Source organism: Macaca mulatta, chromosome 8, assembly GCF_049350105.2.
Source record: "Macaca mulatta isolate MMU2019108-1 chromosome 8, T2T-MMU8v2.0, whole genome shotgun sequence".
In the NCBI taxonomy this organism is placed as follows: domain Eukaryota; kingdom Metazoa; phylum Chordata; class Mammalia; order Primates; family Cercopithecidae; genus Macaca; species Macaca mulatta.
In genome coordinates this window covers 78,022,189-78,046,627 of record NC_133413.1, presented here as the reverse complement: position 1 = coordinate 78,046,627, position 24,439 = coordinate 78,022,189, and the positions used below count along the sequence as shown (strand labels likewise).

General features: G+C 41.4%; 2 protein-coding genes across 9 annotated transcripts in view; one reads left to right on the top strand and one right to left on the bottom strand.

Annotated features, from left to right (window-relative positions):
• The window catches only part of LOC144330803 (uncharacterized), a 32,541-nt gene extending 22,785 nt beyond the window's left edge, over window positions 1–9,756 (bottom strand). The window contains exons 1-2 of one of the 2 annotated variants that reach the window (XM_077943753.1): window positions 8,590–9,756; window positions 7,726–7,780 (exon numbers count right to left, since the gene is read on the bottom strand). In XM_077943753.1, the coding sequence (XP_077799879.1) occupies window positions 8,770–9,141 (372 nt within the window). In that variant the 5' untranslated portion in view covers window positions 9,142–9,756 and the 3' untranslated portion in view covers window positions 7,726–7,780; window positions 8,590–8,769. Of the gene's footprint in view, window positions 1–7,216; window positions 7,544–7,725; window positions 7,781–8,589 lie in introns of those variants that run through there. The other variant, XM_077943752.1, reaches the window with a different exon arrangement.
• Window positions 9,122–24,439, top strand: part of ARFGEF1 (ADP ribosylation factor guanine nucleotide exchange factor 1) — a 146,561-nt gene continuing 131,243 nt past the window's right edge. For 3 of the 7 annotated variants that reach the window (XM_077942521.1, XM_077942520.1, XM_015145404.3), the window contains exons 1-2: window positions 9,122–9,398; window positions 9,600–9,772. In XM_077942521.1, coding sequence (XP_077798647.1) covers window positions 9,649–9,772 — 124 coding nt within the window. In that variant the 5' untranslated portion in view covers window positions 9,122–9,398; window positions 9,600–9,648. Of the gene's footprint in view, window positions 9,773–12,650; window positions 12,706–24,439 lie in introns of all 7 variants that reach the window. The other 4 variants (XM_077942523.1, XM_077942519.1, NM_001261046.1 and 1 more) reach the window with 4 other exon arrangements.

The following is a 24,439-nucleotide window of genomic DNA, read 5'->3' as shown; positions in this document are numbered from 1 at the left end:
GACAGAATCTCGCTCTGTCACAGCAGTGGTGTGATCTCAGCTCACTGCAACCTCGCCCTCCTTGGTTCAAGTGATTCTCTTGCCTCAACCTCCTGAGTAGCTGGGATTACAGGCATGTGCCACCATGCCCGGCTAATTTTTGTGTTTTTAGTAGAGACAGGGTTTCACCCTGTTGGTCAGGCTGGTCTCGAACTCCTGACCTTGTGATCTACCTGCCTTGGCTTCCCAAAGTGCTGGGATTACAGGCGTAAGCCATCGCGCCAGGCCCAGGTAGTTTTTCTTTTAGTCTGCTAGTGTGGTCAATAACCTTACTTGCTTTTCCTTTTTCTTTTCTTTTTTTTTTTTTTTTTTTTTTTTTGAGACAGAGACTTGCTCTCTCGCCAGGCTAGGGTGCAGTGGCGTGATCACGGCTCACTGCAACCTCTGCCTCCCGGGTTCAAGTGATTCTCCTGCCTCAGCCTCCTGAGTAGCTGGGACTACAGGTGCGTGCCACCACGCCCAGCTAATTTTTATATTTTTAGTAGAGACAGGGTTTCACCATGTTGATGGTCTCGATCTCTTTACCTTGTGATCCTCCTGCCTCAGCTCCCAAAGTGCTGGGATTACAGGCGTGAGCCACTATGCCCGGCCCCTTACTTGCTTTTCTAATAGTGACCCAGCTAGCATTCCCAGCATGAACCTCCTATTGGTTGTAATGTATTACTCTTTTAACATTTTGCTGATTTTTATTTGCTAATATTTTGTTGAGGACCTTTGCATCTATGTTCAGGAAGGATATGAATCTGTAGATCTGTCCTGTTATTATTTTTTATTTATTTTTTATTTTTTTTTGAGACGGAGTCTCGCTCTGTCGCCCAGGCTGGAGTGCAGTGGCCGGATCTCAGCTCACTGCAAGCTCCGACTCCCGGATTCACGCCATTCTCCTGCCTCAGCCTCCCAAGTAGCTGGGACTACAGGCGCCCGCCATCTTGCCCGGCTATTTTTTTGTATTTTTTAGTAGAGACGGGGTTTCACCGTGTTAGCCAGGATGGTCTGGATCTCCTGACCTCGTGATCCACCTGTCTCGGCCTCCCAAAGTGCTGGGATTACAGGCTTGAGCCACCGCGCCCGGCCCTGTCCTGTTTTTATTTGATTTTGCTGGCCTCATACAATAAGCTGAAAAGTGTTCTCTTTTTTCTGAAAGAGATGGTGTTATTTCTTCTCTAAATGTTTGATAGAATTCAGTAATGAAACCATTCAGGCTTGGAAATTTTTTTCCAAGTTTTAAACTAAACTAAAAATTCAATTTCTTTAAAAGGCAGGCTTTTAATAAAAAATTCCCATTAAAAATTTTTTGGAAAACCTGACCTCATTAGAAAGGTTAATGTCCACTTACTCATTAATACTTAAAATTCATTTCAGTGTACTAGCTGTTGAGGGTAGTTTCAAAAGAAAGAGATAATGTGGTCCTGCCTTAAAATAATTATGGCACAGTACTGGTGAGAAGTCATCTTAAATAGATATTTAGAAATACGTGACTGAGAAAGAAATAGGATGAAACAACGGTTAAGAGCATCCATGGGCCGGGCGCGGTGGCTCAAGCCTGTAATCCCAGCACTTTGGGAGGCCAAGGCGGGCGGATCACGAGGTCAGGAGATCGAGACCATCCTGGCTAACCCGGTGAAACCCCGTCTCTACTAAAAAACACAAAAAAACTAGCCGGGCGAGGTGGCGGGCGCCTGTAGTCCCAGCTGCTGTGGAGGCTGAGGCAGGAGAATGGCGTGAACCCGGGAGGCGGAGCTTACAGTGAGCTGAGATCCGGCCACTGCACTCCAGCCTGGGCGGCAGAGCCAGACTCTGTCTCAAAAAAAAAAAAAAAAAAAAAAAAAAAAAAAAAAAAAAGAGCATCCATGGATTTTGGCAAATGAGAAACTTAGATTTGTATTTGGTTCTGCCACACTGTAACTTTGGACAATTAACTTGTTGAACTTTTCTCCTTCTCAACTGTAAAAAATATATATATATTTTTTTGATATATATATCTCATAAACATATGAGATATATATATATATCACTGAGTTGTGGATTAAGGATTGACTTAATGCTTGTCAAGAGCTTCATACAAAGTAAATATCCAATAAGTAGTAGCTATCATTGGTGTGACTTTCCAGGAAAAATTACAATGGTGTAGAGAAAAGTAGAGTATAGTGCTATAGATTGAAAGTAAGTACCTTTCATCATGCTAGAGAATTGTGAAATCAAACATTCTAGGAAAATTTAAGAGTTTATGCTTTCAATTTTATTATTCTGTAAAAGATTAGCATTGGATGATTTTAAATTCTTAGAAAGCCATATGGCTCTAGATTTGTATTTATTTATTTATTTTTGCAACCACATTCTAACTTTTTGGAATGTTCTCTTTATCAAATACCACCTTATAGTCTCTTATTCTATAAAAATTTGCTTTCTTTTCTTTCTAAATCAAATTATTTAATACACCATGTTATCCCTCTGTCTGCCCTGTCCAATGTCTTGATACCTTACCTGCAGGATAACAAGTAGAATCGCCCAGTTTAAAGATACACTATATCCTTTTTTATTTTTTTGGAGACTGAGTTTCACTCTTGTCACCCAGGCTGGAGTGCAGTGGCGTGATTTCGCCTCACTGCAACCTTCGCCTCCCAAGTTCAAGCAATTCTCCTGCCTCAGCCTTCCAAGTGGCTGAGATTACAGGCATGAGCCATCACACCCTGCTGATTTTTTTTTTTTTTTTTTTTTTAGTAGAGACCAGGTTTCACCACGTTGGCCAGGTCGGTCTCAAACTCCTGAACTCGGGTGATCTGCTCGCCTCGGCCTCCCAAAGTGCTGCGATTATAGGAATGAGCCACTAAGGATAATGAGCCAATAAGGATAATGAGCCACTATCCTGTGCCTGGCTAAGGATACATTATATCCATTTATTGTTTTAATAAATGAGGTAAAAACAAGCACACTAGTGAAAGTGGAATATCAAGTTAGCTCACATGAAAAGCAAGAAAGCAGACGATTTATTCTGGAGATGGCCTTTCTTCTATTAGTCATGCCATTATTGTGGTTTCAGCAAAACTGATTTTCTGTTTAATCAATGTTTCTCATCTTTTGCTAAGTTGGCTGCCTCATCTTTTTGTGTATGCCTAGTCTTCAAAAACTTAAAAGTAGAGAATTAAACACTACTGGGGACAGTTAGGCATAAAGTGTGAGGTAGATAATGCTGTAAGACATAGAAGGGAGAGAATAGTGTTAATGCAGGTAAAAGAAAGAACTTTTAGGAGAGGATGGAATTTCAAAGAGACTTTGAAGGTTGGGAAGCCTTTGGGGAGAACAAATAAAAGAAAGGTGGCAGTGAGCACGCTGGATCATTTGAAAGACGAACAAAGGCACACAGGTGTGAATGAACTTGGTGTTTATATGGGTACGTTGCATGGGGATAAAAGGTAGAGGGTGATTTGGAGAAGGGAATGTGCTGAAACATGAATGCCTACATGTGTATAACTGAGGAAGAGGGACTGGGGCATTACCATAAAAAACAAACTAAACTGTTACAGGGGCGACATAGTTATTTAGAATATGGGTCCTGGAGCTAGACTTGCCAAACTGTAATCCTGGCTTTGTAAAGGTGTCTCCTCCCGGTCCACTCCCACACCCCCAGCCCTTTACCAGGAAGGACAGAAGTTAATCACTGGAGACACCTGTGGACCCTTAGGATTCAATAATACATAACAAATTTTATTACCTAGCTTTCATCTTCTGCTAGTTCTCTCATATATTTACCTTCCCAAATTTGCTATGCTAGAAATTCAAAGTCCTTTCCTTTGTAGGATTTTTCTAAAACTTTATTATTTTGTTAAGAAGCTGTGTAAGAACAAGTTCTAACCACCACACTTTTGAGTTACTCATCACCGAGAACTCCCATAACTGTGTCACGCAGACGTTAATAAATCTTTGCTTTTATTAATCTGTCTTTTGTTCATCTAATTTGCAGAGCCCCAGTCAATGAACTAACTTAATACAGGTAGAGGGAAAATAATTTTTTTTTCCACCTCTACTAATGTCAGGAGTCAGATTATGGAATGTTTTAAAAATTAACAGAATTCTGAGATTATGTGAGAAAGACTACTGGAGGCATCATATAGTTTTTTTTTAGTCAAGTAAACATGATGTTATTTTTTATATTAACTAATATTGGCTTTTAATATCAATCAAATATGCTCCACATTAATTAAAATTTTACTCAGATTTTAATCTTTGTGTTCCACTGAATGTGTATCTATATTTAAAAGGACTATGATAAAGCACACCAACAAAGATGCTAAAATCCAGATCAAAGTCTTTTATTGCTTGATATTATTTGACTCTTTGGAAACAAGTGGGAAAATTATCCAAGAAGAAAAGCCAAAGCAGCCAGTACGCGGCAAACTAACAGATGGAAGGGAAAATGATGAGGGGGAATTAGGTGATAGGAAGGTGCGAGTGCAAACTGAGAGAAAAATGGACTCAGGAAAGCAATTATGTATAAGAAAAATATATAGCTGGGTTTAGTGGTGGGCGCCTGTAATCCCAGCTACTCGGGAGGCTGAGGCAGGAGAACTGCTTGAACTCTGGAGGCGGAGGTTGCAGTGAGCCGAGATTGCTCCACTGTACTCCAACCCAGGCAACGAAGTGAGACTCCGTCTCAAAAAAAAAAAAAAAAAAAAAAACAAAAGAAACAACAAATAAAACAAAACAAAAAAAGGAAAAATATATTTCAAAATTTAGAGGATACACATTTTAGAAATTCAGAGATAAAATTTGGATGTTTCGAAAACTGCAAGGAGCCAAGTACAAGTGAATACTGAGATTGGATTTATTTAAATAGCTGTATTAGCACCAAACAACATTAATAATAAAAAGTAAAAGAACCATATATACAGGGGAACGTACTCATAATTTCTTTTCTTTCTTTTTTTTTTTTTTTTAATTGAGACCGAGTCTCACTCTGTTGCTCCGGCTGGAGTGCAGCAGCGTGATCTTGGCTCACTGCAACCTCTACCTCCTGGGTTCAAGCAATTCTCCTACCGCAGCCTCCTGAGTAGCTGGGATTACAGGCACCCGCCACCACGCCTGCCTAATTTGGTATTTTTATTAGAGACGGGGGTTTCACCATGTTGGCCAGGCTGGTCTCGAACTCCTGACCTCAGGTGATCCACCTGCCTTAGCCTCCCAAAGTGCTGGGTTTACAGGAATGAGCCACCATGCCTGGCCTGTACTCAAAATTTTATGTAAAAATCTCCATTGCCACTCCCTGTGTACCTGTCAATAAAAGATTGAAAATAGGCCAGGCGCGGTGGCTCATGCCTGTAATCCCAGCACTTTGAGAGGCTGAGGTGGGCGGATCACAAGGTCAGGAGATAGAGACCATCCTGGCGAACACGGTGAAACCCCGTTTCTACTAAAAATGCAAAAAATATGCCGGGCGTGGTGGCAGGTGCCTGTAGTCCCAGCTACTCGAGAGGCTGAGGCAGGAGAATGGTGTGAACCCGGGAGGCGGAGGTTGCAGTGAGCTGAGATCGCACCACTGCACTCCAGCCTGGGTGACAGAGCCAGACCTTGTCTCAAAAAAAAAAAAAAAAAAAAAAGAAAATATCCAAGAGCATCAACTTTATTCTAGAGTCTTACTCTATTTTTGCTACAGGTCTGAGTTAATATCTTGAGTTTCAAGTGGATAGGAGTGCCCATCTCCTAAGACTACTCCTACTCCACTCCACCCTCAAGCACCACCACCTTTTGGGTAAGCCCAGCAAGGGAAGAGGATGAGTTGTCCTCTCAAAGGAAGATGCAAATCATTCCTTCTGGGAGGGTTAGGTCATATCTCAGAGGAGTTTATTCTTCTGAAACTGACAACTGCACTTTACCATCAAATCTTCCATCTAGCCTATCTCTACAAATGGCATTTCCAACTGTTCACTGGTTCCCAGCAGAAACCTGGTATTCATTTGTGACCTCTTTCTCCCTCTAACCTGCACTCCAGTTAACTAAGTCCGATTTATTCTGCCACCAAAGTATATCCCAAATCTGTCTACTTTGCTCCATCTCCATGGCACCACTGTCATTTCTGGGCTAACCTTTACGCAAATTAGAGAAAGAAGCCTCTTCTTTTGGGCAGATAGTGGGGCTGGATTTCAGCCACACTTGCTCCCTTGTGCAGGGCGTGGTCTCCACAACCTGGCTTGGTGGCCCTGGACCTGACCAAGCCATCCTGCACTGTTGTAATAAATTCCTTAATGTTTTGCCACATCCTCACTTGTCCCCTCCAATCCATTCTCCATGTAACAGAGGGATTATTTTTAAATCACCAATTGGATCACTTTATCCCCCACTTTCAAAACCTTTCAATGAATTTCCATTGCTATTAGGATGAAACTGCAACCCCCTAACATTGCCTACAAGATTCTGAATGATCTGGTTCCTAGCTCCCTCTTCATCCTGACTGGCACCATTCCCCTTGATCCTAACTCTCAGCCACACTGCCTTGTTTTGTTTCCTAAAACTTGCCAAGCTTCCCCCTACCCCAAGAGACTTTGCCTGGAAAGTTCTTCATGACTTACTTTGGCTAATGTCTACTCTTCTCTCAGGTCTCAATTTAAATGTTACTTCTTCAGGGAAGCCACCCGTGAATCTATAATCCAAAGTAGATTCCCTCACAGCACTCTATTCTTTAATCATACTTAACAGATTTGTAATTGTATATTCACTACTGACTTAATATCTTTTCCCTGCTCTACACCGTAAGGTTCAAAAGGGCAGGTATCATGCTTGTCTTAGCCTGGTGCCTTTCATTTATCCAAGTTTCTGTAAGTTTATAGCAAATGCCTTCTCTATGCCAGCAATATAATAGATGATGGGCACATAGAAGTGAATAGACAGAGATGAGGTCCCCGCACTTGTAAGAGAAACATGCAACCCATCAACAAGCAAAGCAAGCAGATGAGATGATTATGAATGCTGTGGCACTATCATCTCATAGTTCACTGCAGCCTTGAACTCCTGAGCTCAAGCGATCCTTCCACCTCAGTCTCCTGAGCAGCTGCAACTACAGGTGGATGCCACCGTGCCTGGCTAATTTTTCTCTATTTGTAGAGACAGCATCTTGCTATGTTGCCCAGTTTCATCTGGATCTCCTGGCCTCAAGTCATTCTCTTGCCTTAGCCTCCCAAAGTGCTGGGACTACAGGTGCCAGCTTGTCTTGTTCATCAATGAATCCCAAGTATGTTGTTACGATAAAGCTGACTGCTAAACGTAACTGAAGAGTCTGCTTCGTTCATGTAAAGTCCAAAATAGGTATTCCTAATGTGTAGATGGTTCTTCTCCAAGAGTTCCAATTCAGGAACTAAGACTCCTAACTTGTGGTTCTGCCATCTTCAGCATGTGGCCATAGAAGGGAAAAGAGAGGCTGGGCATGGTGGCTTATGCCTGTAGTCTCAGCACTGGGAGGCTGAGGCAGGAGGACCGCTTGAGGCCAGGAGTTCAACATGGTGAGATGCCGTTTCTACCAAAAGAAAAAAAAAAAGAAGGGAAAGAGCATTAAAGATTGTGGGAGTTTCTTGTTTTTTTAACAATAGATTAAGCCTGGATGGCTACACCTAACTTCAAGTGAGGCTGGACAATGCAATTCTATACTAAGAAAGAGAGTAAATGGGTTTGGTGATCAGCTAGTACCCTCAACAGTACCTGGCACAACACTCCATTATGAAGAAACAAAGATGAATTAGAAATGGATCAACACCTGTGAAAGAAGGGAAGAAAAAAACAAAAGAAATGGAACTTGTTCTAAAAAAGTTTATTAACGTATACACAGAAATCAGTATTATACCTGATCTAAGAGTATAATGAATCCTTTATTTCCAGTAATCTAGAGATAGTCTCTAAAATAAAATTAATTAATTTATAGATTTGTTTCTCAGGACAATAAAGTTTAAAAAAATTAATCTATTTTTCCACTTTAATTTGTCACCTTCAAGTTTTCCATTTTATTTCCTCTGGGTTTTAGCCTTCTCAAATCCGGTCACTTCACTAAGTTCACAGTCACTTAAGTTTCTCCTTCCTTAGGTTTGGATGGTTGCGTTAGGACAAGCCTACAGTTAAGCAATGAACAGTGACAGATGCATACTAAATACTAGGGAACCTGTGTGGATGGAGCCACAGTAGCTTAGAACTCGGAGACGTGACCCTAGATCACCATATAAAATGTTTGCATATATTTTTATGGTATTCTTTTTCTGCTCAGAAGGAAACTGTAGAAATTAAATATTGCAGAAATTTGAGTTCTACACTCAGACTAATGCAAACACATGGTCACGTGTGTTAATCTGTTTGCACTTAAAGCTTTTCCATTCTAAACTTGTTTACATGTCCTGGACTAAATCTTAGTATTAAAGGCACAGAAACACAGGGCTCTACGGAACCTCATTCACAACCATTCACCTTAACTGAGTCGATTCAGAAGGGACCTGAAGTCTAGAGTTGACCGATTCATCCGACAGAGAGAGAAAAAAGTGAAACATTTTCCAACCCTTATCATAGGTTTTGGCTTACTTTTCCCAAAACAGAATCCTCCCTGAGGTAGTCGGAGAGCACAGTCCTGGATAGCAGTTCCGTGCACCGGGGAAGGAGGAAATTTTAGAGTCCAGTGATGCAGGCGGAGACCCAGTGTGGCTGAGAACTGGCGATGCGGGTGTTCCTGTGACCCCTGGAATGCAAAGGATTGCACCCCCATCAGAAAGTTAGAGGAGCCGATGCAGAGTAGCCAGAAGTCCTGTTCATTCGGCAGGAGCAGGGGTGCCGAGTGGGGGGGATCTCCGGTTCCGCAGCTCGGCCGCAGCCAAGAGCCCGAAGTGCTGGGCGCGGCGCCACCAGAGGCCCGCCACGCCCCACGCCGCCCTGCAGGCGAACGCTGGAGGCCCCGCCGGGCCGCCGTAGCGCTGCGGCTCGGCCCGCTCCTTCCGCGCCGCCCTCCGCCCCCAGCCTCCCGGCGCCGCGGTAGCTCTGGGCAGGCAGCGCCGCCGCCGCCGCCGCCGCCGCCGCTGCTGCTGTTTCCTCCTCTGCAGCCGTTCGGCCGCTGCGTGACGCGTCGTTTCCTCCCAACATGGCGGCCGGGGCAGGTCGGCGGTGATGGAGGCCAGTTCGCGGCCGCGGCGGGTGCTAATCCCCACAGTAGCCAGGGTAGCCCTCCTCTCGCGGTGCCTGTGAGAGCCGCCGCCACCTAGTCCCTCATTTCCCGGCAGACAGCCGCCCAGGCCGGGCTCCGTTACCGCCGCCAGGGCCGGAGGGACGAGTGAGAGGGGCGGCCGGGACGCGACCCCCGGGCCGGGAGAAGCTGAGGCCCGACGGGCGCGGCCCTCGAGGTACGGCTTCTCGGGCGCGGCCCTCGAGGTACGGCTTCTCGGGCGCGGCGAGGACCTCGACGCTCCTCGGCGGCACCGCGGCTAGTCTCGCTCGCCCGCCCCTTCCTGATCCTGCCGCTGCCCTCCACGCCTCCACTCCCCCACCTCCACCCCCTCTCCTTTCTCTCTTCTCTTCCTTCTTCTCCTCCTCCTCCCCTCCAGCCGCTGGGAGCCGCGGGTCGGACGAGCCGCCGCCTCCTTCTCTGCGTCCATGTATGAGGGGAAGAAGACGAAGAACATGTTCCTGACCCGGGCCCTGGAGAAGATACTGGCCGACAAGGAAGTGAAGAAGGCGCATCACTCCCAGCTGCGCAAAGCTTGCGAGGTGGCATTAGGTGAGTGGGGAGGAGGCCCGGGGGATGGGGTGCTTGTTGTGGGGCGGGGGGACAAGGGGGGCGCCCGTGGGGGGCTGGGGTCGCCCGAGGCTTGCCCGAGGCCCGCGCTTCTGACCTCGGGGAGCCCTCGCGGAGCTCTCTGCTCCCTGTCTGGAGTTGATAGGAACTCGGCTGGATGTGGGGCAGAGGCAGGGTAGGGGAGGAAGGGCGGTGAGCTGGGCTTGGGAAACTCGGCCGGGCATAGGATCGCGAGGCACCTGGGTTCGAGGGATCGACTTGAGAGTGAGGATTTTGTTGGTGGTCCGTGAGGTGCGGACTGGATACCACCCTTTGTGATGAAGCAGAAGATGAGCTGTTGTTTATTAGCTTGGAAATTGAGGTGGGGCCGGTATGTCAAGATTGGGCGTGGGAAATGTTCCATATCATAATTATCAATAACTTTTTCGTTTAGCGAGGTACTTTGGGGAGATAGGCTGCTGAAGTTGTTTCCTTGTTGACAGTCTTGAGAAGGGGTTCAGAAGAGGTGCAGCCGGTTCTGACATCTCTCCGCCTCTGCCACAGGAAAAACATAGAGTAATATTGTATCTGACTGGGCTGACCTGGAAGAACAAGTCCGGTGGTTAAGGGGTGGGGGTGGCGGCGTGAAAGCAGGGAAGCAAAGAACCTTTAGATAAAATGGCTTTAGGTGACAAGGGAAGGGAGGGTTTGAAATGAGGAAAATGAAAAAGACAATGACACCCACTAGCCACATGTCTGGACAGTGGCAGCTGTTCTCAAGCTTGAATTGTGATTTATAGTTCAGATGGAAGAGATCTAGTGTAATGAAGCCCGCAGCAGGGAAAATCTAAACAATACCTCCTGCCTATGAGGTTAGGCAGATAAGGAATAGTTAAAGGGGGAACATTGTTAGATCTATTGCATCCATCAAAGATGAAATCGTTTGAGAGACCATTTAACACAAAGATGCATTCCTAATGCTTACACTTTATAGCACTGGAAATACACTAAGTCAAATTGGCAAGAAAAGGAAGCTTGCTAAATAGGCTTTGGAAAAAAGCCTTCTTGAAAGGGAGAAAATCCACAATAAAGTATGCTAAAGTTAAGGAGTCAAGACAAGTTAAAATTAGTTTTTAATTATCAAAATAAGTAGAAGACTACTATTTAATTTGCTGTGATATACCGTAGTTTTTTTTCCCCTAGATCGTTAAAATTGGTAATATGGAAAACGTCAAAGAAATTTCATCTTAAAAAATTTGAGTGTGTAGTATAAGGGGCTTAAGTTTGTTTTTTCACCTTATTCATCGACTTGAAGTTTGCATTTTGTTATTTTTGTTGGTAACAAAAGACTGTTCCCCGTGTATGAGAATACCGTTGTCTAGTGGCAGAAACTGTATTTATATCTAGATCCTGAAAGGAATAATTAAATTGGGGTGGGACTGGGGAGAAAGTGATTTTAGAATTTTTAAAATAATTGTTATATGTAGGTTTATAAATTACTTGAAGGTGAAAGAACTTTAGAGAGATTCAAATTAAAGTTTAAAATTTTTGTTTGTTGAGACAGGGGCTTGCTCTGTCACCCAGACTGAAGCACAGTGGCACAATCAGGGCTCACTGCCACCTCAAACTCCCAGGATCAGGCATTCCTCCTGCCTCAGCCTCCCAAGTAATTGGGGCTTCAGGCACACCGCCACACCTGGCTAATTTTTTTTTTTTTTGGGGTGGAGATGGTGGTCTCTCTATATTGCCCAGGTTGGTCTCCAAGTCTGGGCTCAAGAGACCTCCCACCTTAGCCTCCCAAAGTGCTGGGTTTATAGGTGTGAGCTACCTCTCCTGGCCTTAATTTTTTATAATTCAGATTTTTCATGTTACAACATATTTTTAATACATTAAATTGTAAGTATCAAACTGAAGAAATGGAGTGTGTTGTGTGTATGTATATATTTTCCTTCTCCAAAATGGTAACATAAATAAGCATATTTTAATGGAGAGCCTACTGGAATGAGAGTCAGAGATCCTATATTTAAATCCCAGTTGTGTTACGTCGTTGTATTTAGCAAGTCCCTGGGCCTTAAGTTTTCTGTAAAATTAGGGTATTGAACTTAATGATTGTATGGTCACATCTCCTCTAATGTGCCATGAATGTGATTGCACTGTCCTGTTAACTCATGCATTGGGTATTCCCTACCACTCATGAGCATCATCTTTAGAGGGCCTATGTAGGGCTCTAAATGGTCCTTGCCATTTCTGGAGGTAGGGATTACTTGATATGTGTGCCAACTGTAGCAGCGTTGTCTATTCCAGATTTTGCCAGTTTTTACTTTTTTGTCCCTTCTGTATACTCAGTAGAAGCTTGTTATGAGGAATGTGACTATCCAGGGAGGGGCTAGGAATCACAGTACTTTATTTACTTGAGATGTATAAGGCATTTTTTCCCACATTTCACAAAGTTACATTTAGCCTCCGACAAAGCAAAATCTCAGTAATCTCATGGTAGCTAATCCCTGGTGAACTGTGTTTCTTCCCTTGCAGTCTTATCTACATCACCACCCAAACATAAATTGGGAGGGATAACTCATTTTGTAAAGTATGTCTTGCAGGAAGATGGTATGCCCACAAATATATTGTCCTTGAAAACCATTTGAGACTTATCTTCTCCACTTCACTATTGAGACCTGGGCCAGGCCCACTTTGGTCTGTTGGTAATCTGTGTGGGCATCAAGCAGGATGGGAAAGCAAACTGAAAAGGCCTGATTTAGTCCTCTCGTGTCTATAGATTGTGAGTGGGTGGGTGTTGGATGGTGGAGATACAGAGGTCATTTTGTGGGTGGTGTTATAACCCTTCTAAATACCCACATGTCTGTCTTCCTTCTTTCCCCAGATATTTATTGAGCATACAGCTGAAGGGAGATGGACAGTAAACAGGAAAATACATAGTATGTCAGACTTTTAATCCTTTTTTGTTTGAAAATCATTGTATTGGCATGTGAGTAGATTTCAGAGTATTGCCATTCAAAATTAATTCAGCTACCTTTTAACATGGCCAATTATAGATGGATTTTCTGTAAACTGTACTCATGAAATTACAGCTTATCGTGTATTCTTAAAACTTTTTTTGCAAAAAAGTATAACTTATGAAACAGCATCTAGGTTGGGGAGATTTTACTTCATTAAAACAGAATCCATTCTCAAAGACACTATATCAAGGAACTTTTATCTTCACAGAAAGAAAAATAAACCTTTAAAGGGATGCAGAGTTAATGTAAAACGTTTTTCAGATTTTCTTATGTCAGACTTTATTTTGAAGTAAAGAATGGTTAAAAAAGAAATAATCCCCGCCCCCCCCCCCCCCACAGTTAAAACTGGTGTGAAGGCCACAGGTCCAGGAACAGCTCCAGGTTGCCCTCTTTTGGTACCTGCCCTACTACAGCTCTCTGCAGAGAGAGGGAGTCTAGGCTGCCCTAGCTTAGCCTGATCCATTCCTGCTCTCGAGAATCCTGACTTAAAAATAGTCTGGCCATCTGCTGGCAGATGAGACAACAGCTGAGCTATTTTTAGTTTCAAAGAATTTAGGATTGTTGTGGGATTGGGCTTGAAGGTAGCATTGTTTATCTGCTAGGGAGGGTGCAGTTGGCACTTATTCCAGTAAGGCCTCTAAGTTTCAGGAGTTTCTTTTATGTTAGGATTGTGACTAGTTCAACTTACGCTTTCTAACATCGAATATCTATGAAGATACTCTGCAAATATTAGGATGAAAGAGTTCAAGTTTGGAAACTGGCACTGATACAAAATAAGAGTGGAAGAGGTGAAGAGCTGACCAGAAGAAGGTTTTAAAGGGAAAGGGGAGGCATATACTGGCAGTGACTAGGGTGGGTTCCCAGGAGGTATATGGGAAAATAATGGAGACAGAATTGTTAGGGAAGTAATTTTTGCATCAGACAGGGTATGAATTTATATTGTTCATATTATAAAGTGATCCTGTTGACTTAGTTTTCTTATATAAGAGTCTATTACCTATAATTATAGTTTCATCCAGAAATATAATATTGAGACTCAAACTTTTCAGAACTTGCTTCCTTCTGCCCCTTTAATCCCACCCTTATTTTTGTTGGTGGTGTTATAAAAAAGATATGTGGGTGGAGGGGAAATTACCTGAATGCTTTGGGCTCTGCGTTTATGCTACTTTTGGTAACTGTTAATTTTCATCACTCTTCACCATTTATGAAAAAAATGATTTATCCCCAAACAATATCCTGTGAATACCTTAATTTAAAATATTTTAAACATCAGTGAACACCTTAATTATAATTTAAATCCATTAACAAATCTCTGTTTAAGCCTTCTTTGATATCTAAAGTAAAAAGTGTTTTCAGTAAGCCAAGCTACCTGAATTTTTGAGATGGGTAGAAGACTATAATTAATGACATAACTGAAAGATTGATCCTATTTGCATTTGTTCTTTTCTTTCACATTTCAGATTTGTTTTTAGGACATTTGCTCCAGAATAGTGTTGAATAAAATAAATGTTGTAGACTACAAGTTCTTAGAGAAGCTCTTTGAAGAAAATAAGTTTGGGTTGAAAAAATAAGTTTGGATTACAGTGTATAATCTGTTTCCATTTGGGAAATTTATAATGCACATGAACATAGTTAAGATTCTGAAAAGTCCTCCAAGAAAGACACCTGCTGAATTTTGTTTAATGAAGATTTTCCTGAATGTATGTGATCCTTTTTCATTGTCTGCTAACTCAGTTAACTCCCGTAGGATATGTTGTTCCTTGGAACTTACTTTGGTACACTGGGGAAAGAAGGGCAAGTACAATAACCCTAACTACTGGTGAAACCATCTTCCAGAAGAGGTTTGGGGAAACCAGTACACAAACCTGTGTTTCTGTAAACACAGGTTTGGGGAAAGCAGTAGATGTGTTGATAGTGTGGGAAGGAGAAGCAAGTATGAAATAAGGAGCAGGAGAAATATCGACATCAGAGGACTATTTGCTGACTAGCTTTCTTTCCCACCCCATCTAGGGGCAGGTAACTCATTTGTATCTCCTGTTAAGGTTTAACTTAGAGAGAAAATTGTGAATGGGAAATCATTTGGGGAAATATTTGTCATAATATTCCTCACATAATGGAGGAAGGATATTTGAAAAGGGAAAAATATACTTGAGTAAGTTATTGTTGTCATTCCAAACTAGGTATATATTTCAATCAGGTATTTGTTGAACTCCTCTTATGTGCTGGGTATACAGCAGTGAACCAAACATGCTTTCATAGAACACACATTCTAGTAGGGTGAGGGTGATAATAACGACCTTATATCATCAGAAGAAAGAGTTCAGAAGGTTAAAGGGAAAAGGGTGGGAGTGCTGATTTAGTTAGAGTTGTCAGGAAAGTCCTATCTGTGAGATGACATTTGAGCAGAGAAGTGACAAAAGTGAGGGATTTAGTCTTTCAGACTAAATGAAATAGAAACAGGGGAAACAGCAAGATGGTTGTGTGCTTGGTGTGTTTCAGGATGCAAGGAGGCTTGTGTGGCTGGGAGAGAGAGGGGGAAAGATAGGACGGGGAGGGCAGATTTGGGATTTTAGTGACAGCATGTTTATATTTTTAAAGGCTCACTGTGGCCAGAGACCATGGGGACTTAGACTAGGTTGGTGGTAGTGGAAAGAGTGATAATTGTGTGCAGTTAGAATATATTTTGGAATCCACAGGATTTGCTGATGGGTTGGTTGACAGAGGGGATGGCATCCAGTCTTGTAACCAGAGCTTCAGGGTAGGGAAGATGGCATTCACCTCAATGGGGAACACTAGGATAGAAAAAGCCTTTGGGAAATAGGTTTTTATATAGTAAAATATTTTCATCCTGCCTTTTATATGTATTTAAAATGTTTTAATGATAGAGTTTTCTGATGATAGGATATTTTCTACTGAGAATAACACAAAATAATTTCAATTTTGTTTTGTCGATTTTTTTTTTTTGAGACGGAGTCACGCTCTGTCACCCAGGCTGGAGTGTAGTGGCGCGATCCTGGCTCACTGCAAGCTCCGCCTCCTGAGTTCATGCTATTCTCCTGCCTCTCAGCCTCTCCAGTAGCGCCACCACGCCCGGCTGATATTTTTTTTTTTGTATTTTTAGTAGAAAAGGGGTTTCACTGTGTTAGCCAGGATGGTCTCGATCTCCTGACCTCGTGATCTGCCCGCCTGGCTTCCCAAAGTGCTGGGATTACAGGCGTGAGCCATCACGCCCAGCCTGTCTTGTCAGGTTTTTTGCAGGGAGGTTTTTTACCAAAGAAATGAGCCTTTCACTTGTCTGGTTCTTTTCCTGGAATAGGAACTTTGTGGATGTAATTAGTGAAAGACCTTGAGGTGAAATTGAGATCCTCAACTTAGGGTCTTATTAGGTGGGCCCTAAATCCAGTGAATGGTGTCCTTGTAAGGAAAAGGAGGGATTCTTCCCTGGAGCCTTTGGATGTAGCATAGCTCTGCTGCAACCTTGATTTTAGATTTTGGGCCACCAGAACTATGAGAGGAAATTTCTGTTGTTTTAAGCCACCAAATTTATGGTAATTTGTTAAGGCAGCCTTAGGAAATGAATGCAAGTTCCCTTTTTATCCTAACTTTTCAGACCCATTTTGATTTCTTATTCAACTTTCCACTTATAGAGTCTACTATATGTATGTTTACACAATACAATCCTGTCTTTGGCTCGTCTCTGATTGTTTCATGAATCTAGAAAGCAGTTATTCTGAGGCTTTAGTGTGTCATAAGTAGAGGCTCTTGAAAAGCTTCTTAAAAGGTCTGAGCTCAGGTATTCAAAAGTATTTAAAAAGTTTTGTGTTCTACTTTTGATTATTTTGTTTTGCTTAGACTTGATATAACTAAATTTGTTTATCAACATATAACTAAATTTGTTTATAACCTATGTTATCTTTTCATTCAGAAAAGTCTTTGAAAATCTTTAAAATGGCTGGGTGCAGTGGCTCACGCCTGTAATCCCAGCACTTTGGGAAGCTGAGGCGGGTGGATCATGAGGTCATGAGACCAGCCTGGCCAACATAGTGAAACTCTGTCTCTACTAAAAATACAAAAAGTTAGCTGGGTGTGGTGGTGGTGGGCGACTATAATCCCAGCTACTTAGGAGGCTGAGGCAGGAGAATGGCTTGAACCTGGAAGGCAGAGGTTGCAGTGAGCCAAGATGGTGCCACTGTACTCCAGCCAGGACAACAGTGTGAGACTCTGTCTCAAAAAAAAAAAAGAAAAAATCTTTAAAATATTTCATATTACCACTGGCAGTGTCTTTAGGAAACTCCATGTGAGGCTATTAATTTTTCTTAACAAAAATGTGTGCACTGAGGCTTCATTTAATCAGCTGTTTAACAATCCTCATTTGTCAGAACTTTGCTAAGAAATGAAATAATAAAAATAGAAGCAAAGTACATATCATGAAGGCCAAGTACTTTATATAGAAGAGAATCTCTATGACTTTTAGTCTGTATACTTTTATAATTCCAGTAAGTTTGGGAATTTGGTATTTTTTATAAACGAATCCTTCAAATCATTTTCAAAAGTGCAAGTACAACAATAAAAATTTACTGTGATACAGGGCTGGGCGCAGTGGCTCACGCCTGTAATCCCAGCACTTTGGGAGGCCGAGGTGGGTGGATCATGAGGTCAGGAGATTGAGACCATCCTGGCTAACACAGTGAAACCCTGTCTCTACTAAAAATACAAAAAATGAGCCAGGTGTGGTGATGGGCGCCTGTAGTCCCAGCTACCTGGGAGGCTGAGGCAGGAGAATGATGTGAACCCGAGAGGCACAGCTTGCAGTGAGCAGAGATTGCTCCACTGCACTCCAGCCTGGGCGACAGAGTAAGACTCTGTCTCAAAAAAAAAAAAAAACATTTTTACCGTAATACTCTTAGCTGGAGATAACCACTGTTAACTTTTTGAAAAACAACTTTCTGATGAATGATTTACATACTATAGTATTTACTTTTTTTGAGTGGAATGATTTTTGGTAAATTTACTGAATTACGCAGCCATCAGCATTAAATCCAGTTTTAGAACATTTCCATTACTTCAATAAGATCCGTAGTGCCCTTGTTGTCATCCCTAGCTTCAGGCATTCAGTAATCTATTTTCTGTTTTTAGAGTTGCATTTTCTGGACATTTAATGAAATGCAGTTATACACAGGTGGTCGTTAGTGTCTGGTTTCTTTCGGTATGTTTTTGAGGTTCATTCATGAAGTTTGTATCCACACTTCATTTCCTTTTATTGATTTAAAGCATTCCATTGTTTAGATATCCTATATTTTGCTTATCCATTTACCAGTTGATGGATATTTGGGTTGAATGAATAATACTGCCACTAATATTTGTGTGTAAGTCTTTGTGTGGACGTAAACTTTTATTTCTTCTAGGTAGACAAACTGGGAAGGGAATTGGTGGGCCGCATGATAAATTTATGTTTAGCTTTTCAAGAAACTTTTTAAGAAACTGCTAAATTCTTTTCCAAAGTGCCTGCACCATCTTACATACCCACCGGCAGTGTATGAGGCTTCCCGTTTCTCCAAATTCTCACCAATATTTGTTACTGCCTTTTTATTTTTAGCCATCCTAGTTGTTATAATGAAGTGTTACTTCATTGAAACACTGTTAACTTTTTGAAGTACAGATTAAATATCGGAAATGCTTGGGATCAAAAATGTTTTCAATTTTGGGTTTTTTTGGATTTTGGAATATTTGCATATACATAATGAAATATCTTGGGGATGAGATTGAAGTCTAAACACAGAATTCACTTATGTTTCACATACACCTTATAAACGTAATCCAAAGGTACTTCTATGCACTGTTCTTTTTTTTTTTTTTTTGGAGATGGAGTTTAGCTCTTGTTGCTCAGGCTGGAGTGCAATGGTGCGATCTCAGCTCACTGCAACTTCCACTTCCCAGGTTCAAGTGATTCTCCTGTCTCAGCCTCCCAAGTAACTGGGATTACAGGCATGCACCACCATGCTCAGCTAATTTTGTATTTTTGGTAGAGAGGGGATTTGCCATGTTGGCCACTCTGGTTTCAAACTCTGACCTCAGTTGATCCACTGGCCTTGGCCTCCCACAGTGCTGGGATTACAGGCATGAGCCACTGCGCCTGGTCTTATGCACTGTTCTTAATTTTGTGCGTGAAACAAAATTTTTTGTTTGTTTGTTTGTTTTGAGATGGAGTCTCGCTCTGTCGTCCAGGCTGGAGTGCAGTGGCGTGATCTCCCTTCACTGCAAGCTCCGCCGCCTTCCGGTTCACGCCATTCGCCTGCCTCAGCCTCCCGAGAAGCTGGGACTACAGGCGCCTGCCACCACGCCTGGCTAATTTTTTTTGTATTTTTAGTAGAAACAGGGTTTCACTGTGTTTGCCAGGATGGTCTCCATCTCCTGACTTCGTGATCCGCCCGCATCGGCCTCCCAAAGTGCTGGGATTACAGGTGTGAGCCACCGTGCCTGGCTGAAACAAAATTTTGACTGTCTTTTGACTGTGACCCATCACATGAGATCAGATTTGGAATTTTTTTCACTTCTGGCTTCATGTCAGTTCTCAAAAAGTTTCAGATTTTGGAATATTTCAGATTAGGAATGCTCAACCTGTATTTTTCCCAGACTTCATTCTCCACACACATACACAGGAGCATGGACATGGACAAGCATATTCTTCAAAAAATTGAGCAGCCAGATGTGGTGGCTCACACCTGTGATCCCAGCACTTAAGGAGGCCAAGGCAGGGAGATCACTTGAGCCCAGGATTTTTATACAAACCTGGGTAACATGGCTAAACCCTGTGTCTACAAAAAAATACTAAAAAAAAAAAAAAAAAAAATTACTGGGTGTGGTGGTGTGCACCAGCTACTTGGGAGGATGAGGTGGCCCGGGAGGTTGAGGCTGCAGTGAGCTATGATCACACCACTGCACTCTAGCCTGGGTGACAGAGTGAGACTCTGTTTCAAAAAAAAAAAGAAAGAAAGAAAAAAAAGCCTGCCATGGTGGCTCGTGCTTGTAGTGTCAGCACTTTGGGTGGCTGAGGTGGGTGGATCATGAGGTCAAGAGATCGAGACCATCCTGGCCAACATGGTGAAACGCTGTCTCTACGAAAAATACAAAAATTGGCTGGCCGTGGTGGTGTATGCCTATAGTCCCAGCTGCTCGGATGGCTGAGGCAGGAGAATCACTTGATCCCGGGAGGTGGAGGTTGCGGTGAAGCCGAGATTGCGCCACTGCACTCCAGCCTGGCAACAGAGTGAGACTATGTCTCAAAAAAAGAAAAAAAAAACTATTTAATTTTTAAGGCATTCATAGGGGGAAAAAGAATAGCTAACATTTATTGAGTGTTTAGTGTATGCCAGGTTCTGTACCAGTTGAATACTTCATTGACTTCATCTCAGTTAGTCCTCAGAATAACCCTATATGCTTAGGTTCTATTGTTACCTGCATTTTGCAAATGAAGAAAATGAGTTTGTGTTTGGCAGAGTTGGAATACGACCTTAGAGCCTACATAGTCATCTTGGGAGTTGTGTTGCGCTCTGCTTTTTGGCCTAATGTGGCAATCCTGTCCTGCACCCTTAATCACAGTACTATATGTTTGTAAGTAACAATACAAAAAGGAAAAGAAGGGCGACTGTGGAAAGAAAGGCACTGTCAAGAAGAGAAAAAGGGCCATACACTGAATAGACATAGAAATAACAGCAATACAGGAAAATATTGCTGTGTACATTTCAGTGAATCTCCAGGGTGAATGTTCATGTGTTCATCATGGGATCCTCAAATCTGTCGTGTACAATATAATTTTAATTCTCTTTTCTGCTTAAGAAGTCAGGCAAATTTGTGTGTATGTATCTTCTAAGATTTAATTTTAAAGTAAAGTGTCAGTAATTTAAGCTATTTGGAAATTTAATGTGCCCTGTAACACCTCCCAGGGATTCGGGATAGGCTAGCTTTTATTGTGCTTCTATGCCTAACCCTTTAAAACTATTCTCATTTGCTTTTTATATTAATATTTTGTAACATTTCAAATCATTTTAAGAATTGATATAAGAACAAAATCTTATTAAAATATCGTTTTGTGAAATTACCAATAAGACTTTATCTGAAAATAACTAGTTGTAAATCTCAGTGACTTCATCTGTAAGTATGTAAATATAATTACTGTGTAACTGTCATGATTTTCTGTTATCTAGTCAATATTTCATGTGCATTTTCTATATATCTATGTTGTCTTCCTACCTAGCATTTTAACAGTGTGTCATTTGTTTAAATATTTTTGAGTTTGGGGACATGTTACATTTAAGTTTTGCTACACAGATTTTTTTTTTTTTTTAACTAATCCCTTGCAGAATTTGGTTAGTGTTTGTTATATATGCAGAACTGTTTAAAATAAACTCTTAAGATTTTGATTGTTGGGTTAGAGTGTGGTCATTCATGACTGTTCCTTAAGGCAAGGTTGCCATACTTAATATACCTGTGTTAGGTGCAAATAAACAACAGAGCACTGAGGACAAGACAGAGAATTTGCTGTTGTTAGATTTATTGGTTTTGATCAGTGTTTTATCACTTCACCTTTCCTTTGCATTTTTTTTTTTCTGTTCTAAGAGTGAAAAACAAAGACATAAAAATTCCTGTTTATAGTTAGGATATCTGTACTTTCATTTTCTATGAATTTGATATTTTTCATCCTTTTTTTCTTGAGGGTTATTAGGGTATATCTGTTTGAGCTACTGTAACAATACAGTAAACTGGGTGGCTCATGGACAACAGAAATTTATTTCTCACAGTTCTTTATTTCTCACTGTGAATTCAAAGATCACTGTGCTGACAGATTCCATATCTGGTGATAGCTGGTTCCTTATAGACAGTACCTTCTAGTTGTGTTGTCAGAAAGTAGAAGAGTGAAATACACCTCTTATAAGGGCACTAATTCCATTCATGACTGCTCCACCCTTATGACCTAGTCACCTCCTGAAGGCCCCGCCTCTTAATTCCATCACACTGGGAATCAAGTTTCAACATGATTTTTTGGGAGGACACAAACATTCAGACCATAGCAGGGTATATAATATGAAGTATGTATTTTAAAAGTTCATTTTGTTTCCCTGAATTGATGGGTGTTTTAATAGCAGTTACTAAGTAATTTTAAAACATCACATCATATTCCATCAGTCATTTTCAATTTATGTTCGTATAGTACTTAATGTGATATCTGGTAAGATTGACTAGTCTTCATTGTTTCTTAATTTTTTAAAAATAATATTACTTCTTTTTCCAAATAACAAGGATTTTCTTTTAAGTTTTCTAATGCTCGTTCTTAACATCTTATTAACATGTTAATCAGATTTTCTTGCCTTCTATTCTTATACATCAGCTAAAGAGTGTTAATAGTCGGGAAGAAGTTGATTATTTTGTTTCATCCAATTTATTGGGTCCTCATGCTTCCATTCCCTAAGTTTTACTTCTTACCTGATAATTGAGAATGTGTTTGTTTAATGCAGTGTCAGAAAGCAACAATGTTTAATGCAGTGACAAGCAAAGCTTATGTGTAATTTCTAATGTGCTTTGTTTGATCTTTAGAAATGAGAATGGAACCATGTGCATCTTCTGCAAAGGTGAAGAGTAAAAATAAGGTGTAGGTTGTTTGATACCAGTTAATAGTAATTAAGATTTTATAATATACATCGGTGTCCAAAAAATGAGTTTTTACAATTATCAGAGAAAAATTTTTTATAGTAAGTAACAGCTCTGTGTCTATAGTTATCTTGCTAGAAGATACAAAGGGAGAAATAAAGTTATATTATTAGAATGTGTTTTTTTACTAACTGCAATGATGAATCTGTGTGTTTGAATAAATGAAGTGAAGGTATTTTATTCTTTTTGTTTCCACCCTCAATCCCCATTTTTTTTTTTTTTTTTTTTTGAGACGGAGTCTCGCTCTGTCGCCCAGGCTGGAGTGCAGTGGCCGGATCTCAGCTCACTGCAAGCTCCGCCTCCCGGGTTTACGCCATTCTCCTGCCTCAGCCTCCCGAGTAGCTGGGACTACAGGCGCCCGCCACCTCGCCCGGCTAGTTTTTTGTATTTTTTAGTAGAGACGGGGTTTCACCGTGTTAGCCAGGATGGTCTCGATCTCCTGACCTCGCGATCCGCCCGCCTCGGCCTCCCAAAGTGCTGGGATTACAGGCTTGAGCCACCGTGCCCGGCCTTCAATCCCCATTTTTATGGCTGTTATAGAAGATTCCTTGAGTGGTAACGTAGAAGGAAAGGTACTTTTGTTTGTAATGTGTACACATTTTTTCCTTAAAAAGTCAATGAGTATGCCAACATATACTCTCTTAAACTTGTGTGTATGGCTACCTTCATTGAATTACTTTCCTTATGAAATAGTTAAATATTTCTCAATTCTTAATTTTCTTTTACATTTCAAAAAACACCCTTTAGTAGGTAATTAATATGCAAAATTATGGTTTCTCTAAGAAAATGTTAGGTTCTCAAAATTATCACTGTTATAGTTCTTTTTGTTTGATGGCTTTTTCTTGGTTTGAATGAAAAATGTCTTTAAGAAAGGTTTGCTAATCTTTTTCCGTTTTATCACTAAGTTAAAATCATATTTATTTTTACTAAGTAGTTTTCAGTTTTGTGTTATTAAATTGAATAGCCGTTGTTTTTTTTTAGCACTCCCCTAAATGGTTTCTGCCAATTCAGTCTCATTGAAACTTTCTATCCTTAACATTTGTAAAAATAATATAATCTTTCATTAATAGCAAATAAGAAGCTTTGTTTGGTTTTGCTGCTCATGCATGCCTAATGCTGTTCTGTGTAATTAAGATATATCTCACCAGTTGGTTTGACTAAAACTTCTTAATGTAAAGGTTTTATTGATTTAGTAAACTAATGTCCCTAAATATTTTGTCTAAGATAGTCACTATTAATAATGTGGTGTTTCAGAAAGTGTTTAAGAAAACAAAAAATTTTTTTTGAGTTTGGAAATTAAATATTCTTAAGAATATTTGCTTTTTTTCTAGCTCTTTCCTTTTTTTTATATATTCTTCTTATTTATTTATTTATTTAGACGGAATCTCGCTTTGTCGCCCAGGTTGGAGTGCCATGGTGCAACCTCGGCTCACTGCAAGCTCCGCCTCCTGGGTTCACGCCATTCTCCTGCCTCAGCCTCCCGAGTAGCTGGGACTACAGGCGCCTACCACCACGCCCGGCTAATTTTTTGTATTTTTAGTAGAGACAGGGTTTCACCGTGTTAACCAGGATGGTCTCGATCTCCTGACCTCGTGATCTGCCTGCCTCAGCCTCCCAAAGTGCTGGGATTACAGGCGTGAGCCACCGCGCCCAGCCTAAATTCTTATTTTTATCCTGAATTTTTTTTTTTTTTTTTTTTAAATAAAGACGCCCAGGCTGGAGTGCAGTGGTGCCATTTCGACTCATGGCAACCTCTGCCTCTTGAGTTCACGTGATTCTCCTGTCTCAGACTCCCAGGTAGCTGGGATTACAGGCGCATGCCACCATGCCCGGCTAATTTTTGTATTTTTAGTGAAGATGGGGTTTCACCATGTTGGCCAGGCTGGTCTCGAGCTCCTGATCTCGTGATCTGCCTGCTGCGCCTGGCCCTGAATTTTTTATTTTAAAA